Source organism: Patella vulgata, chromosome 6, assembly GCF_932274485.2.
Source record: "Patella vulgata chromosome 6, xgPatVulg1.2, whole genome shotgun sequence".
NCBI lineage: Eukaryota > Metazoa > Mollusca > Gastropoda > Patellidae > Patella > Patella vulgata.
This window is the reverse complement of record NC_065884.2, coordinates 22,006,351-22,024,830: the sequence shown is the minus strand read 5'-3', so window position 1 is coordinate 22,024,830 and position 18,480 is coordinate 22,006,351. Positions and strand designations below refer to the sequence as shown.

The window sequence follows — 18,480 nt, the reverse complement described above, 5'->3', positions numbered from 1 at the left end:
TAAGTGCAGCAACTTGATTGTATAGCCTGTTCTGTCTCTGAGGTGTTCAGACTCAGAGTCCCACACCTACGCTCGATGTGAATTATTAAATGTTAGGTCCCGAAATAACCTACTTTGTGTCGAGTGGACGCTTACCCCACCCTAACCCTCTCTCCGACAACTTGATAGTGGTCCAATATAGCCTTTTTCATATGGTTTTGCATCATTAATCCCACTCTTGTAGCTGCATTCACCGGACACTAGAAATCCTAATTACCGCAAAAACTGATGAAACTAAATGATGATGCCCGAATGAAATGTGGCTCTAGTCAAAAGGTTTCGGGAACTTTATTTTTCCGACTAGAAGGCAAGATATTTTTTTCTCCAAAAAAGGACTATATTCCGATTGTCGAAAAATTGATAACACAAATAATGACCGATGCCCGAAAACTGTGATTTCGGCCACTTTATTAATTTTTTTTTCTCACTTTACCCCTCTGGCCGAAAAGTCTGATTGTCAGACCGCCATACCATCCGGCTCGTTCATCGATGCAACAAGTGTCCCACAACAAGGTTCTTGCTGACTCATGAGTTCAGTCCAGTGTTGAATAAATTAAAATTGTTTTTTCTATTTTGTTCAATAGAAAATGGAAGAAGACAACAGAATGCCAAAGCTGGCAGCAGAAGTAATGAAAGAAAATGAGAAATTACAGATAGAAAAAATGATGAATGCCCAATTAAATAGAGAGAAAAGATTGCTTGAGTTGAAGGAAAGATTGAGAGCGAAAGAAGTGCATGCAGGGAGAGTAAGAAAGATGAAAGATTTAAATCTAGATGATCTGGATGATCCATCATAGACTAAAAGTGTTTGAATTTTAATCAGCTGTTTTAGAGAATATAACTTAATAATTCTTTATGGAATGCTCTTAGAGCCCCCATTGTAATTATTTCTAAACGGCTCAACATCTTGAGCTAAAAATTAAAGAAAACATTGTCTGCCAACTTGACTGGGGGAGTGGTTGTTATTTCTTGATCGAATGGTTAAGCAGTTTGGGGAACATTGGAGAAGAAACTCCAAGAATTTACTTATGGTAAATGGACAGTAAGTAACGACAAATACATTCTGGAAATAAGCCCTCCCTCAATCAAGTTACTTGACAAACATGGCTTCTAAAAATAGATTTTTTAAAATATAATTATAAAGTAGGCATATAGAACCAAAAAATAAGTATTATATTGAAAACATTATTTATTAACATATCTCTAATAATATAATAATAATAACATACAAACATTCAACAAATAATATTCAGATTTGATTAGTATACATTTTCTCTATCAACAGGAATTATAGGTAAATATTCTATGTGATTGTGAAACTAAACAGACGCCAATTAAATATAACTATATGACCCGGATTATTGTACAGATATGGCCAAATACTACTAACTAGTTAATTTCAAGGCAGCTTCTTCATATAACTGTTACTGTAGCTTTAGTTTTAGGGAAAATAGTTTGATGATTTTAATTGGATTTGAGTGTTTTAACGAATATTGTACAACCTATAATAAAACAGTCGATTTATGGAAGTTTTATAACTCGGGCAACATATTATTCAGAAACAAAGTAAGGTTTTTGTCAAACCCCGCATCTTTTTAATAAAGCAATTCTTGGATTCAATAGCGTTAGTACATCACTGTAGAGTTGATAAAGTCAAAGACATAACAGAAATTTTTATATCAAATTAAAAGATCAAAAGCTGATGTTGTGTTTGCAGATCACCATAATGTAGACATAACTGGCCTTATTAAACACATAGTGACAGACAAGTTAACATAGTACACTAGCAAATTTGTAGCTTGCACTCTAATATAACTCTTCATATATCATGGTTTTTTTGTTGGTGGTTGTTTTTTTTTTTCGAAAATGTGGTTTTGGGATAAGGGGCTTACACCACAAATATTGATCATGATCCTAATTTTGTGTTTTGTGAAAAGTGGCCAGGGTGAGTACAATATAGGCAAATATTAACAATCACAAGTCAGGGTTTGAAACTCTGGACAAGAACTCGGATGTTAGAGTGAATACCAATACGGGAATGTTTGTTTATCCAGCAGGGGCAAAATTATGGAAATTTAATCAAAATGGTTTAAGAATTTAACAGAGTGAATAAAATTAAATGTGGACGGACCAACGACAATATACCATTAAATTGAAATTGAAAATGATAGAGGCTGAATTAAACACTATTACACAGATCAATCACATTAGAATATTCTGGACTTTTATAAATTTATTTCTTATATTTTATTTGTGAATTACAATATATATATATAACTATCTGTCTTATGTACATATATATATATATATATATATATATATATATATATATATAAGAAAGACATCTCTTACACTATGATAGCACAAAAATACACACATTTTCTCTCTATAAATGAACAATGGCATTGTAATAATTTGCGGTTTTATACAAATCCTATAAAAATATACAAATATACTAAATAGTACATCATTCATATTGTACGACCTTCCTCTATGGTATCATTATATAATTGCTATATAGAATACACTTAATTTCACTTGATGCAAGAAAATTGTGGATTTGAACCAAATAAATAAATGTCTAAAACATGTAATTATGATTTTAAATATTTCTGATATACAAATTAATGAATACCTAACATGTATCATGGTACTACCATACCCTCTAGTACAAAAAAGATTTATTTATTATTATTATTATTATTATTGTTCGATTTATAGCTTTAATACTTCGCATTTTCATTATACTTGCTAAATTATATAATACTAGAACCAAATGGTGTGACATTTTGTTGTTTTTTGGAAGTACCTCATACCAAAACACTTGTATCAGTCTCTCAGATAATAGCAGTGGTAAATTGCAGAATTTATTCAGGAATTCAACAATTCTTAAGTCAATTTTTATCTATATCAATCAATAAACTATGTATTCAAAATAACCAGTAGAAGGTGTTTTATTTGGAGGGTTTAGGCACCAAAATAAAATTTTTTGATGTTAATAAAGTGAAAGTGAGCTTTTAATAGGAAGTTTGCGAAATAATATAAGCTACCACACTCAAGTCTAAATGCAATTTTTACCATAATATATATGCTTTTTTTTAAATTATTATTTATTGTCAATTTCGTAATTTACAGTATGGTTCTGAAAAATTAAAAGTGTCCTGGTTTATCCCCAAAAATAACTTAATCTTAAACAATGATTTATTCTTTCCAGTAGAGAACTTTTATATGGAAATTCCACTTTTTATATTAGCCAAAAGAGCCTTCAAAATCCAGCCATCTAAAGTATTTCCATTTCCTTACAGCTTACATCTGAGTTCCGACCCTAGATTCATTTGATCAATAAAATAGTGTGTGGAGAATTAAAACATCAATAATAATCACCAACTGATGTTAACAATGCCATTAAGACAACTCTTCTAATTAAACTAAACAGCCATATTTATTTTTCTCATAAAATCAATTATTTAGTAGTAAATTGGTCTGAGTGGCTACACAGTCATACTTCAGATATATTAACATATCATATGGTAAACAGTAAAAGTAAGCACAGTCTTTAAATATAACTGTTAATATCATGTAAATAATAATAGTCTTATATACTTTTAAACACATTTTACCTACATAATATTACCAGTACCACATTCATGATGCAACAATTGTACAAGACAGTGTTTGTCCGCAAGTATCCATGACTTCAGGTCAGGTGTACGTCTCGTATTATAAAAATAATGTAAATCTTGTGTAAACAAGCGGTTGCCATGCAAGATACGTGCACATTTTGCAACAGATGGATTGAGAATGAGCTAAAAAAAAAAAAATGCAATTTTTCGTACAATCAGGGGCCATTATCCAGGAAGTTACGGTCCGATAGGCACGAATATCGAAGGAAACCGAGATCTTTGGGTTATAAACATATGTATTTCAAGTTTCATCAAAATCAGATAAAAATTGTGACTTCTAGAGGGTTCACAACCTTGGTATTAAGAGCCATAATCCAGGAAGTTACGTTCCAATATTATCGAAAGGAACCAAGATCTTTGTGATATAAACATGAATTTAAAATTTCATAAAAATCGGATCAGAATTGTGACCTCTAGAGGTTTCACAACCTTGGTATTACATATTTTTACACTATTTGCGTACGAGGAGCAGCCATTTTGACCGACAGTTTCTGTCTTATTTCATGAAATTTGAACTCAAACATCATTATGGTGTAAAAGTGATAAAGTTGAACGTTTTTTTTAAATCAGATAAAAACTGTGACCTCTAGACGAATCACAATCTAAAAACACGATGTTCATACATTCAGGAGCCATAATCCAGGAAATTACAGTCCGATATGCGCGAATATCGACAGGAACCTAGATCTTTGGGTTATGAACATACATTTCAAGTTTCATCAAATTAAGATGAAAATTGTGACCTCTAGAGTGTCCACAAGCTATCGACAGGAACCTAGATCTTTGGGTTATGAACATACATTTCAAGTTTCATCAAATTAAGATGAAAATTGTGACCTCTAGAGTGTCCACAAGCTAAAAACTTGATTTTTCGTACAATTAGTGGCCATAATCCATGAAGTTATGGCCCGATACATGCCAGTATAGATGGGAAATAAACCCATATTTCAAGTTTTGTCAAAATCGGATAAAAATTGTGACCTGTAGACTGTCCATAAACAAATGTGAACGGACGGACAGGAGCGACGACAATATACGTCTACATGAAAATGTGGGAGCATATAAAAAATCAATAAATAAGATTACCAGTTTAAACATGAACTAAATGTACAATATACTGTTTTATAATATTAATAGGTAGTGGAAAATTAGTCTTAAACTTCAGACATATATTGGTAGAAGCTATCATTATTATTATCCTCAATAAATTCCTCAATTACTACACTCTATGTAATGGTTTGGTATCAAACTGAACTATTTGTAATCACCCATGTTGACATTCTCTAAAAAATATTAAAGTTTGATGATAGGAATTTAATTTGATTTTCACATGATAATGATGATGATGATGACAATAGCTCCTACAATATAATATTCTGAGGTTCAGAATTTTTATCTGTATTAAATTAATTTAATCTCTAGGTTTTAATATCACAAACTTTGAAAAGAATAGATTATTTAAAAACAGATTCTACTAATGCTCCAAAACATCAGGTTCAGTATCTATATTGAATTTTTTTGATTTTCAAAATTTATTATGTCACAAATATTGAAAACAACAATATATTTCAAAATTGATATTACATTTTCATTTCCTATATCAAGTCAATCAAATGTCATCATATCAACAATTTATCAGCCATTCGAAACTCTATGTTATAAAACACTTTTGTTTGTGACAATATAGTATATTGATTATACATATACTTTCAACAGAATATATTATATATGTACTTTTAACCGAAAAATACACAACTATGTTTCGTATAGAAAGTTGATCACCACCGCATAGTCACTAAAAAATTGCATCAGTGTAAGTCAAATTTTACTTATCTTCGATTTCTAAGAATGTTTTTTTTTTCTTTATAAAAAAAACATAATATACAAATTAAAAACTCAATAAAATATTAAATGATACAAGTTACTGCTATAACTTATGTTGTTTTTGTTTATCTGGTTTTGCGCTAGTTGATGGGTTATCTTTTCCTGAACATAAATCACCTGTTTTTGTCATCGTAGCAACATCATTTAAAATCATCTGAGCAATTTGTAGTGCCATCTCCTCTTGTTCCTGAAATCACATTTTATAAAGATTACAGAAAAATATTTATTTTAGAATCTAATAGTGAATAGTGAAATAAGCAGACTTCTTAAATTTTTAATCTTTTTATTTTAAACTCCCTTGCAGAAAATTTTATATTTATAAAAATAAATGACAACCTTTACCAGGGAGCTGTTTAAATTGTTTCTGTGTGCAGCATGAAATACCAATCACATCAGTTTAAAAATGAGTCCATTCAAATTTATAACCCTGAGATCGTATCGTGTTAATTATGACACTTCCGGTCCCATTACCGGATTACCTTATTTAGCTATTGACCACATGCGAGTCTTAAGTAGCCATGTTTACATAGATTGAAACAAGTCATAAAATCAACCTTATAAAACATCTCAATATATTTCAATCATAGAAACTCTTGGTGAAATATTTAATGTGTATTTCGGTCCTAATCTGATCATAAAACTCTTCGAAATTCATAAACCCATCAGTGTCTGTACGGTTGGAAACATTAATGGATCTTTTACCACCTGTATGTACACGAAGAATCGGTTTTAAAGATTTCAAAAGGATATATTTTGTTCTCCTACATTCGTCGAAATAACGTCGGTCGAACTCCACTCTAATCGTATACATGTATGCAACTAAATAAGCAGAAATATTATCTCATAGCTTCTGATTTGATCAAATTCTTGGGTAATCTCACGATCTCACGCCAAACTTAAGGTTGTCTCCACATTGGACCCCCACTGCTTAAATTTCTGAAAATGCCCCAGATAGTTATAATAAATATTGATTTTTAATTACCTTCTCTTTTGTGCGACTTTTCTTAAAAAACAATGCTGAAAAAAATATTGGATAAAATTATATTTAAGACAGTATAAAGATTGTCTAATCCACTCAATATCTAAGCCATTTGATGGACTAGAGAGTTGATTATGGCTTGCTATGTGAATAATATATCTCAATCTCAACAGGCAAATTTATCTCTTAGACAATTCTTCTTTGAATTGTACAGTGTGTTTAACTTTACCATTTAATTCCAGTTTTAGAGACAGATAAATTATCTAAAACATTTTCTGATTAAGTTAATAAACACTTAAAATTCCAGTAGAATAAAAGTTTTTAGATCTTAGTAATAATTGTTTCACCAACCTTTTTTCTCTTTATGATCTGGTTCTCGAGTGAACTCTGATACAAACTGTCCATAATCATTGACACTTCCTAGAGACATTTTTCTGAAATTAAAGACAATTTCTGGGTAAATAAACTAATGGGTTGGAGTCATTTTACATTTTAGAATTTCTGTGGTACACTACTTTAAATTTTGGTGTAGAATGGTCTTAATTTAGAATTCCAGTGGAACAAAAATGTTTTGAAATAATTTGATGAGAAGCCAATAATTCTAGCAAATACCAAAAGATGATGAGTAAATGTCACGTTATTTTTTTTTTTTTGATTTTGATTCTTTAGCACTACGAATAAAAGAGGACAATATTTCACTAAATCTTTTTACTCTTTTCTCTAATTCAACTATATCTTTATCTATCATTTATAAATTATAACTGAATGACAATCTGGGACAAATATAATATATTCAAAGAGTTACCACATATCTGTAATATGAAAACTAAGGGAAATTACTCTAATTTTAAAGAAAAAGGGGCATTATTCAACTCATATTTTCTGCCTTCTTTTCAATTACACAAACATCGAACTTACTTTTCAACTGGTCGTTTCCATAATTCTTCTGGATTTAATAGTTGATTATCAATTCGCATATCTATATCAAGCTTGTTGAGGGCTTTTTTAATACTACTGCTATCCATGGCTAGTAGAGTATTTTTATGAGATGAAAGACTGTCAGCTCCAACACTCTGACTTCCACCACTATGTTCTGATGATGCATCACTTCCTGTTGAAAACAAATATCGGTTTAATTTATTTACTTGAAATGAATTACATTCAACAAATATAATTGCATAGTAACAAGTAGTAGGACATTTATTATTTATGGAAATGTATTTTCTTTTTCGTTACATAAAAGACTGTATGCATGCATGATTTTAATGCTATAGAATGCCTTGCTAACTACAAAATTGTGAAAGTAGAATCTCAAATGGTAATATCAGTCCAAAGCTGGTTCAATTCCTTCCAGTATTTAAAAAGATATAACAAATTGAAAAGCTTATTTTTATTTGCCGTGAACCAAATTGATAGGCCTGTTTTAAATCTGATCTGACGCAGTGAGATTATATAGCGTTGGTATTTTGATTTTTTAATTAAATGTAAAACTAATCAATCTGAGTACATATTAGGGTAGATTAATCCTTGAGAAATTTGATATTTTAGCATAACATGCAAATGTATCATAATGTAAGAATCTGAGAAATTTTTTGAAAATACACACACAAATAATCTTTTTTAATTTGCTCACCTGTGCGTTTGCGTTTGGTTGGCAAGTCTTGTGCCATATTAACTGTCGAGATCAGGTCAGATAAATATTTATAATACATTTCACTTTTTAAAAAATGTTCAAAATATACCTGAAATTATGATTAAAATAACATTTATCACTTAAACTACTATTTTTCTGTCAGGACCTGAAGCTATGAATGATTATTGCCATCATACATTAAGCATCTGACTACCTTTGCCGCCTTCAAATCTCACCTTAATTAAAACACATCTTTTTGGGGGAAATTGTGAGAAAAAATACAGATACAGAGCAACATTGGGTAGGCCTACTTCTGCCAATAGGTGCCATGTAAATTATTGTTTGAACTTATGTATCATCCAGTGTCACTGTAATACTTTATAAAAGAGTTTGTATTTCTTAAAGCCTCAAAATGCCAGAATAAAGGTTAAATATCGATACACTTAATACATTTGTTAGGTTCAAAATATTATTCAATCATTTCTAACTTAAGGTTATTCTTGGTTACAGTCATTTTGATTTTAAATCAGCTTTAATTTCTATTAATTAGTAAGTGCAGGGGGGAGGGGGGGGGGCACCACACACAAACAATTACACAAGACAAAGTAATTATTCTTACCTTATCTAGAGTACGTAACACTATATCTTTAGGTTTAGAGAAGACATCTGGTAATGGTCCTTCCTCTCTACATATATTACTCTCTACTTCAAATCTTGTTTTATCATCAAACCCTAGTGGCTGACTAGCTTGTAGAGAAAAATACCTAAACAATAAATAAAATTACACTTTACTTTCAAATAAATGCCTAAAAAATACACAATTATCAAACTAACACTATCTTAAAACTCAATTTCTCGAATTGTTTTAGACAATAAACAAAATGAAATGGTGTTTAACCAGTTTATTGTTCAATATTTCTGCACAGACTGGGTTAATGAAGACAGCACATATGCCATACAGTGTTCTATGAGGGAAATTTTTTCCATACATCTAATTATCAAGGGGGGGGGGGTTGTGCAAGCCAATGTGAACACAGGACTTAAGTTTTTTGTCTCAACCAAACGACTATATGTTGGTCCTTGCCAGGCCCAACATCCTGCACCAATGACAAGGATTTTCATTAGCATTCATAAGAGAAGTCCTAATCCTTAAAACATGGGCAACCATTTTATTTTACATTTTATTCCCTTAAAGACTCATATCAGCAAAAAAAGCATCACAAGACTTACTTATCATAAAATACCATAGCATCACTTTGAGCCTGCATTCCATCATATTTTCCTTGTTGGGAAGCTAAATGTTGTTGAAAATTATCTACAGCCATCCAAAATTGTAAAAGGTGGCTGGCATCTTCCTGTTCTAAAAACTGAAATTATCAAAATGAAAATACTAATTTTTGGGTGAAGCCTGTTTGATAATATTTCTTGAGGTTGACAATGACCTGTAGTAACTACTAGTGACACTATTCTGTCCGGTTTCTTTCTTTCAAAATGGATCAAGAACCCTAGCTAGTTTGTCTTTGGTGAATTTTTAATTTCCCTTTTTGTCCTCTGCATACAATTCTAAAAAAATGATTAGGAATTATAAATAAACAATGTCATGTTGATATGAAAATAGTGATTACCTCTGTCAAGTAGAATAGAGCCATCTCATTATATAAAATATCAGCTAAATACACTTTACCACTAGTTAAAATATCAACTTGATGTTTACAATGATATTCACTACCCTGAAATGCTGGAAAATAACTGAAACAAAGAAATAAAAAATTTTACTATATAATCACAGACAAATACATTTTTCATTATATAATATTATAATGAAAGGGGCATAATACTAAAACTCAATTACATGTACCTGGTCATTGTTACTTTTATAGATATGTCAATATTGATATTGCAACAAAGCCATAGTGTCACACAGTTTAAAACTTGCCATCTAAACTTACCATTTGGATGCACATGTTATTAACTTCAAAGAATATTGATATTGCAACAAAGCCATCATGCCACACAGTTTTAAAATTGCCATCTAAACTTACCATTTGCATGCACATGTTATTAACTTCAAAGAATTATAACATAAATTTCATGCAATGTGAATGGGCAAACTTTTGCCTTGACAGTTGGGATGCAGATTACTCTTATTTCCAATTCAAATTGTCAAGGGTTCTTTTACGTGCACACCAATGTGTACACAGGACCTCATTTTTTTGTAAAATCTGTTTGGCTAGACGCTGTATGACTAAGGGACTTTATCGGCCATCACCGGGATCGGACCCAGGACATCTAGGTTAGCGAGCCACCGCCTCACTCCCCAATTGAACCAAACGTGTCAAACTATCAAATGGTGCAGCACATAATGGGACATAATTTAGTTCATTTCAATACGAAAACTAGCAAGATTAAATTGAAATGAATAAATAAATAGGCAGTATTATGTCCCTTTATATGAATCATACCCACAAGAAAACATAAATAACATTAGGAACTCTTTGTTAACAATACTGAAGAAATAAACTTTTGTAGCTATGATTGGATGGGTTTCAATTTGAAATACCAGTATTCAGAATACCAGTAATATCTTCACGTTGGATATATTTATAATAAGGTACATATTGTACATATTTTGTCTTGTTTCCGCATTCTTATAAAATTATTCACTTACTTTTTTTGCATAACATCTACAGCAAATTTTTGACATTTAGTAAAACAAGTAGGGTCCACTTCTCCATCTTCACGGCAAATATAACCTTGAAAGAAATTGATATATTGTATAACAATTGGATAAAAAAAAACTTCTGCTGAATAAAAGATGAAAATACCAGTGTGAGACTACTGTACATCATAAATATTTTCAATTTTTATTTGGCATAACTGTAGTTATTGGTTTATTCACAAAATAATCTTGACTTTTGGCGGGGAGAGGTTCACGTTTGTAAACTTACTTATTGTTTCATTTCGAAGTTCATCTGACACTCCAATTGGGTGGGTGGCATCTTGGGATATGTATTTAGTAAAAATATTTACAGCATCACGTTCTATACCTAAAAAGGAAACATTATTAATAACAGCAAAGAAAACTTCATGATGTGATGAAAATAAATATAATGGTTTAAAAGGAAATTTAAGCGAAACCCATCATCTAATATCCATACAAAGAAATGAAATGAAATGAAATAAAATGAAATGGGTTTTAACGTCCTACTGTTCTGCTCTGAACTGGGCTAATGAAGATGGGCATACACAATACAGTGTGCTATGAGGGAAATTATATCAAATTCCAACTGCCACGGGATCTTTTACGTGCACGCCAATGTGTACATGGGACCTTGATCCATACAAAGAAGTAACATACCCCATTACATTAAAATCAGATGAAAAATCTAGAACTATATAGATGATTAATGCAATGGGGTTTAGCATCCTACTTTTTTAATCCAAGTGAGCCAGGGCCTGTGAGAAGGGGGGGGGCAGCGGAGACACTTGTCCAGGGGTCCGGAGTCTGGAGGGGCCCGAAGTTATGTTTTTGTTTTTTTAAATTGTTGGTATAAATGAACAAAAACAAGCCAACAGTGAGGCTGATGTCCCCACCCGAATTCCATAAATAAATAGATGACACATATTGATTAAATGCACATTTTACTTTATCAAAACGATTAAGCAATCAAACTGATTATCTATACTTAGGCTAAGCATAAAATGTTCATGATCAAAGAACTCGGTAGTGAAACTATACACTAAGTATGGTCACAGTATTTGTTTTCCATTTGTTGGCTTGCTTAAAATTTCCTGTCAAAATCATGCACATTTGATTATTATTACATCAGTATGTCTTATGTTGATGTGTTAAATCTCAGTTTCTGTATTATAGCAAAGTGACCTCCAGATACCCCCAGATGTACGCCAAAATGACGCTAAAGACCATGTATCTTTCGTAATTTCTGAGTTGCTTGTCCCACGGCCTGGAGTGCCCTGTTGCAGGCCCTGAACTGAGCCAATGAAGACGAGCTCGAGCTATGAACCATGCAGTGTGCTATGGCCTACTCTTATATGTATTTTAAATGCCTACTTTCAAGGGTTCTTTTATTTTCACGGCAATAGCGCAATTAGAATTTGCCATCGATTTTTAAGGCAGATCTCGAACGGGCACACTTAGAGATAGTATAGAGAGTGTATGTTATTCTGCGAGTAAATTACCTCAATCATGTGACTTGTTCTAAATGGTGACTCGCCGAAATCGTAAGACTGCTCTTGTAGCTTAAAATAAAACGCAGAATGCCTAGAAGGGCTCGTTGGACAAATTGAAAATTGTGGTACAGGAGTTAGATACCATCTTTCGGCAGTGGAGGCAGACATCTTGAGATCAATCATGTCTAAGATTGGCTTATAAAAATGGTTCGTCTGACAATATATGCTGGACACGGGCACACACACGAATTAGATCGCCGGCGAAAAATATTCGGCCAAAACTATCTAACAAGCTAGATATGAGTGATTGATTGGGCGAATGGTTCACAGAGCAGAATCGTTGTCGCCATGAAGGGGCACACAGGCAATTTTTTGACTGATTTTAAAAATCGGCGCAATCGGGCAAAAAAATACGTTCCTCTGCCCCCCATTTTACTTACTCAGCCACTGTAGCTCTCAAATGGTATATACACATCTCCATATACAAATTCAAACTAAAGATAAATGAAAGCTAATGACTTACTCTTTTTTAATTTTTCTTTCAATTCTTCTATAGAAAGTGATGGCTTTGGTTTACGTGTTTCATTAACCTCAACAGAAGTTGGAATATTGGATTCAGATGCATGTCTATGTTTTGGACTTGAACCCGAATTTTCATTGGTTTTATCAGATGCATTGGGTTCTGAAAGATGTCTGTTTTTTACACCAGTTTTATCACATGAGGATTCGGAAGAGTTTGGATTTATAGCACTTTGACTTAATTGAACACTAGTATCACCATCTTCATCCTGTGTTTTAGTCAATCGTTCATTAACTCCACTATTTTCCGTATCACTTTTATTTGATTCAATGTCAACACACCCTGGATTTTGTTCAGATGGTTTATTTATATTCTCTCCTTCACCCACAACAACTTCATGATGTGATTCGATTTTACCAGAATTTTCACTAGCCTGAACAACACTATCGGGTATTTTCTGTCCATTAGCTCCTTCCCTATTACAATTTTCTTCCACGTTTTCTAAATTTGACTTTGATGTCTGGTTCTGTTGGTTACTGAGAGAAGTCGAGCTACCTGATTTAAAAGATTGTGTCCGTTTTCTAGTGAGTGTGGCAATTTGAAAACTTTCGGCATCCAACCAAAATCGTATAAAATGATCAGCTTTCTTGGTTTCCATAAAACTAATAAATAAGGGTAATGCATCTCTATCATGTATTATTTCTGTCAGGGCTTTTGACAAACGTGAAGTAGTTCGCATGGGTGATTGGGGTTCTGTAATTCCTGAAATAAAAAAATCCATATTTCACTAACATCCATGAAGCCGATATTGCCATTATTAGTGATGTTGAACTTTTCTATTTCACTGTTTTAATTAGTTTCATGATCAAGGAGCTTAATGTTCATACTATATATGTGTGAGAGAGAATCAGTTAACCTGTGGTTGTCAGTGTGAGAGGACATACATGTAGCATTGTGTTGTTGTAATAGTTAGTTGGAACAAAACATTCTCAGACTTAAGTTAAGAATTTACCCAAACTTCTTATTATGTACATCAATAAGAAACAGTGATTAAAAGTTGAGTAAATTCTTAACTTAAGGGGGCATTATGTAAGATTAGATAAGGAGCCGACAGTTCTCGCTATAACGAAAAGGGAATGTGTTGAAAATTTCAGTCAAATTACTTCAATTCGAGCCGAGATATCGCCATTAGAAGAACAGTGTAGCCTCGATCATCATTGCTAACGTTGTTACGATAACAAAAAAAGTCTCGATTATCCATTTTTAAATTATATCATTAAATGGCAGAACCTTTTTAATCTACTTCCATCCAATGGCATCAAGAGTTGATTATGGTCTTGTCATGTAATTATGTCTAATTAATAATTCATATAACATCTAAGGCCTCAAGAAAGACCTGCAATAGGCAGATTTAGCTCTTGCATAATGTCTGTTTATGCCTGAGAATACTTTGTGAAACCGGGGCTGATACTTCACACCTGTCATCCAAATTATATAAATAGGATGAAAGCCTATATAATAACTACAGTGGAGTCTACCTAAATGTATTATCTGAAGGAGCTAAATTGGCGCTCATCTTTTCCCGGTAAGATCACAACATCAATGTTGATTTAAATTGACAAATAATTTGCGTTTTCAATGTCAAAGACTGCGGATGATATTGAGTTAAAGACTTAGCTACTTTAAATGCAGGTATGTGTCAAACAATACCAATGGTCAAGATGCCTTATCAAGAAAATAAAAAATGTCCTAAAATGACTAAACATAATTATATATGAAATATAAATCATCAAACTGTCCCCCTTACAAGGTGAAGAAATGAATATCAGTTAATTATGTAAGATATATATACACTCCACATTACATAAATAGTACATGTATAGGTCATCATAAGGTAATTAATCATTGCATGGTCACAACTGACATACTGACATTTGCTGGAAGCTTTTGATATGGTATAGATAGATTGTATATTTGCTTTAAAAATATATAATAGAATTGCCATGCAAGGAATATAGTCAAATATACCCACTATTACCCACCATCAGCTTTGTGTCAAACTCAAATAAGGTTTTGATGATAGGTGCATTATCTCCATATAAAATCAGTGTGTAATTACAGAGTCTGAATTTACATATGGTACAACTAGTTAAACAATCCTACCAAGTTTGAAAAAGAAAATGTCTCAAAAATTCCAAATTGTGGTGCATTTACATGGTTTCACTGACAAGGAGAATAACTCTGTAAAAAAAAGAAATGTGTCACTAAACTTTGACTAGGTTCCTCGTCAGGTCATCGAACTAGCTGAATAATCCCACAAAGTTTTTAAAAAATTTCTTAAAATCTCTTATACTTATAGGGTGTTTACAAGAATTTGGAACACTGACTGGTGAACTGACAGGAGTCATTCCATGTCAAGTGGACCAAATTTCGAAAAGTTGGGGACAGGACCCTCTCCAAAAAAATTATAAAACATATATGTTATAGTATATGGCCTTAAGCTAACAAGTCAGATTTGTTATTTAAGGCCATATACACTATAACATATATTTTCTATAATTTTTTTGAAGGGGGGCATGTTCCCACCATTGGAAAAGTTGATATGGAATGACCCAGAGGCAACAACTATACCCTCACATTAAATGTGGGCTTACAAAAATATAAAATAAATATTTCATGTTTTAATATGGTACAAGTATCTGGTTTGGGATCTCCACAAATACTCTGCTTCATGTAGAAAACAAAACAAATAAACATTTCAGGCCTTGCTTTACATCCCAAAATGAACAGTAAATCAGTAAATAATATCTTTTTAAAATTTTAAATTCTAGTTTTCAAATTCTTATTAAACTTTAAAGCCATACCCAAATCACCCCTTTCTTCAAAATCATCAGACAACAGTAACACCGGTGGACCTAAAATCAAATATATGCATAATTACTTAACCATAGTAAAAATAGATCAAACATGAGAGAACAACACTATAAATTATTGTATTTGAAAGCGTAACACATACATGTACTTTGTGAAAACAGATGATACCACTGATAAATTGTAATGACTTGACAATAAATTTAGATGTGGGGCACTAACAAGTAACATGTGATCATTGTAGATTTTACAACAGTTGTGCATATACCATGCTGTCAATGTTCCCCTTTGCAAGTGTCTAGACTTCTTTGATGTGTTAAAAATAAATTTGTTTTTTCACTAAATTGTATACATGTATGTTGATCAGTTCTGTTGGAAGACAATATTGTCCTTGTTCAAAATTTTACATCCAAGGATAGAGCCAGCCGTGAAGTATAATGGAAATTATTATCCACTATGAACATAAATGAAATGAAATGGGGTTTAACATCCTACTGTTCTGCTCCAAACTGGGTTAATGAAGACGAGCATACGCCATACAGTGTGCTATGAGGCAAATTTTGCCCGGGGCCTACTCTTATATCGAATTCCAACTGTCAAGGGATCTTTTACGTGCATGCCAATGTGTAAACGGGACCTCGGTTTTTCATCCCATCTGAACGGCTAGACAGCTGTCCTTGTCAGGCCCCCCGTCCTGCATCACTGACAAGGGGGAATCACGCTAGAAAATCTGGATGAACTTTCTCAGCCAATGCAGGGATCGAACACCCGACCTCCAGGCTAGCAAGCCAGCGTCTTACCCACTTAGCCACCCGATCCCTAACTCTCTATGAACATAAGTACTAGTACATCGAATATTACAAATCAAGCTGACTTACAATTAATCTTTCAAAACAAAAAGCTTGACCCATCCATAACTGAAGTAACACACAGTTTAGTAATATATATTACTGATATATCTCAGTTATGGATGGGTACAATTTTTAACAAAGACAAACTTTCACTCGACAAAATAAATCAAAAAGACAATGAGCTAAAGTCATTGCAATATTGAAAGCAAACATAAAGTTATGATTATTAAGGCTACATGAAGGCTACCGGTAATATATATTCTCACCTCCATTACTATCTGGACTACCTAAACCAGTTGAGCTCCCTGTACTAACTGATGATGGTGTTCTTTTAACTGTTGATGTCTTCTGTGACCCAGAATTACCGGCTTGGTTTTTATCTATAATTGATATGATATACATGAGGATGTATATTATGATATTAAATGTAGGCCTATGTACCATAAAGTGCATGGTATCATATTTCAATTTAAAGTAGCTAAGTCGTTAACCCAATATCACCCGAAGTCTTACACGTTGAAAACATGAATTGTGTACCATAGTACGTTTCAGCATCATTTGTAACAAGTGAACAGAAAGAATGAGGCTAGACATATTCCACAACTCATGTCAAAAGGTGACGCCATAACTTATCTGGAGAATATGCGCAATAGACTGGAATAACCAGACGATAGGAATTTCTATTTGGTTGAGACTCATGCCGTATTTCGCTGGACATACCGGTAACTGATTTGAAATTAGAGTCAAAACGGAAACAATTGAATGTAAATCAGTTCATATACAATCAGATTACATTATTATATGCGTTGAGACCCATTTGGCTCAATTTCTAGGTCCCAAATGTTAGCGATTTAGCTCCTTTAAGTACATTAGCTTTTAACATTTCCACTGGTATTCAATTAAATCAGTGCAAAGATCGGCGCTATTGCACTTTCGCACCTCTACCAGTTCCGGTTGTCGTAGAGACTTAAAATTTTCAGGGGATGTTAAGGATGACTAGCAATGACCGCGCAAAGATCTACCTTATTATAACTACTAGGCCTAAATGAATCATAAACGCAACAGGAAATCGTTTTAAATCTAGTTGTTGCTGAATCTTACGAGAGGTTTAGAAAGCTTCAAACAGTAGGCCTAATGATCGATTGCGATCATTTTGACATTTTGGTAACATATTATCAAACACAAGAAAAACGTATTTCATAACGACAATCAAATCAAGTTCGGTTAGCGGTGTAGCACTGACAGTCCGGAGTTTGTTACAGTGACATCTAACATAACAAACAACACGGCAACGCCTACTTTCCTGCCAATGTGACTCTTGTTTAAAACATACCTGTTTTTCTTCGAAAAAATGGCATGGTAACCTTGCCATCAACTTATAAACAAAATTCATGCCTTGTACTAGAACTTGTTGGTTGTTTCATTGAACAACATCGTCTTATGTACTATTAATCCGGTTTTATTTTCATAAGTCAATTTCCGTTTTCCAGGAGGCGGCCATCTTTTTCGTCAGTACGAAAATGCCGCTTATGATCTAAACAATGATACATTTCAGACATTGAATATCAATTAATAGTTAAAGTTGACCAAATTATCATTAAATACACATTTCTCATTTAGTTCTGTAAAAACGTGGCTACGTTATGGATCAAGTTTAGTTACAAGTCTAAGACATAAGCGACTACCATTACACGGACTACAAAGGGCCCGGGGGGCTTTACTAGCCTAGTATGTCTATGGCCAAACTTCGTCTGTCACTGAACTTTGTAGCAGTGGCTCCCAGTTTACCCCAAGGTGCATTATGTAAGATGTATATAATGCAAGTATGT

The 18,480-nt window shown here is 32.8% G+C and overlaps 1 protein-coding gene across 4 annotated transcripts; it reads right to left on the bottom strand.

Annotated features, from left to right (window-relative positions):
• Positions 1-1,210: 1,210 nt before the first annotated feature.
• On the bottom strand, positions 1,211-18,151 carry LOC126824839 (A-kinase anchor protein 10, mitochondrial). 4 transcript variants are annotated; one of them, XR_008788562.1, is made up of 15 exons: positions 17,985-18,151; positions 16,918-17,031; positions 15,794-15,844; positions 12,933-13,691; positions 11,167-11,265; positions 10,887-10,971; positions 9,844-9,967; positions 9,449-9,585; positions 8,838-8,982; positions 8,219-8,327; positions 7,504-7,696; positions 6,937-7,019; positions 6,589-6,623; positions 4,560-5,793; positions 1,211-4,465 (listed from the first exon to the last, which is right to left on the bottom strand). XR_008788562.1 is itself a non-coding variant. In XM_050554233.2 (15 exons), exons 1-15 carry the CDS (start codon positions 18,007-18,009, stop codon positions 4,977-4,979), a joined length of 2,058 nt encoding a protein of 685 aa, XP_050410190.1. In that variant the 5' UTR covers positions 18,010-18,151; the 3' UTR covers positions 4,491-4,976. The 4 variants fall into 4 exon arrangements, 3 of the variants coding, with proteins under 3 accessions (XP_050410190.1, XP_050410187.1, XP_050410189.1); XM_050554233.2 differs by lacking the exon at positions 1,211-4,465 and having other exon boundaries at positions 4,491-5,005; positions 5,724-5,793; XM_050554230.2 differs by lacking the exon at positions 1,211-4,465 and having other exon boundaries at positions 4,491-5,793.
• Between the last annotated feature and the right edge of the window lie 329 nt (positions 18,152-18,480).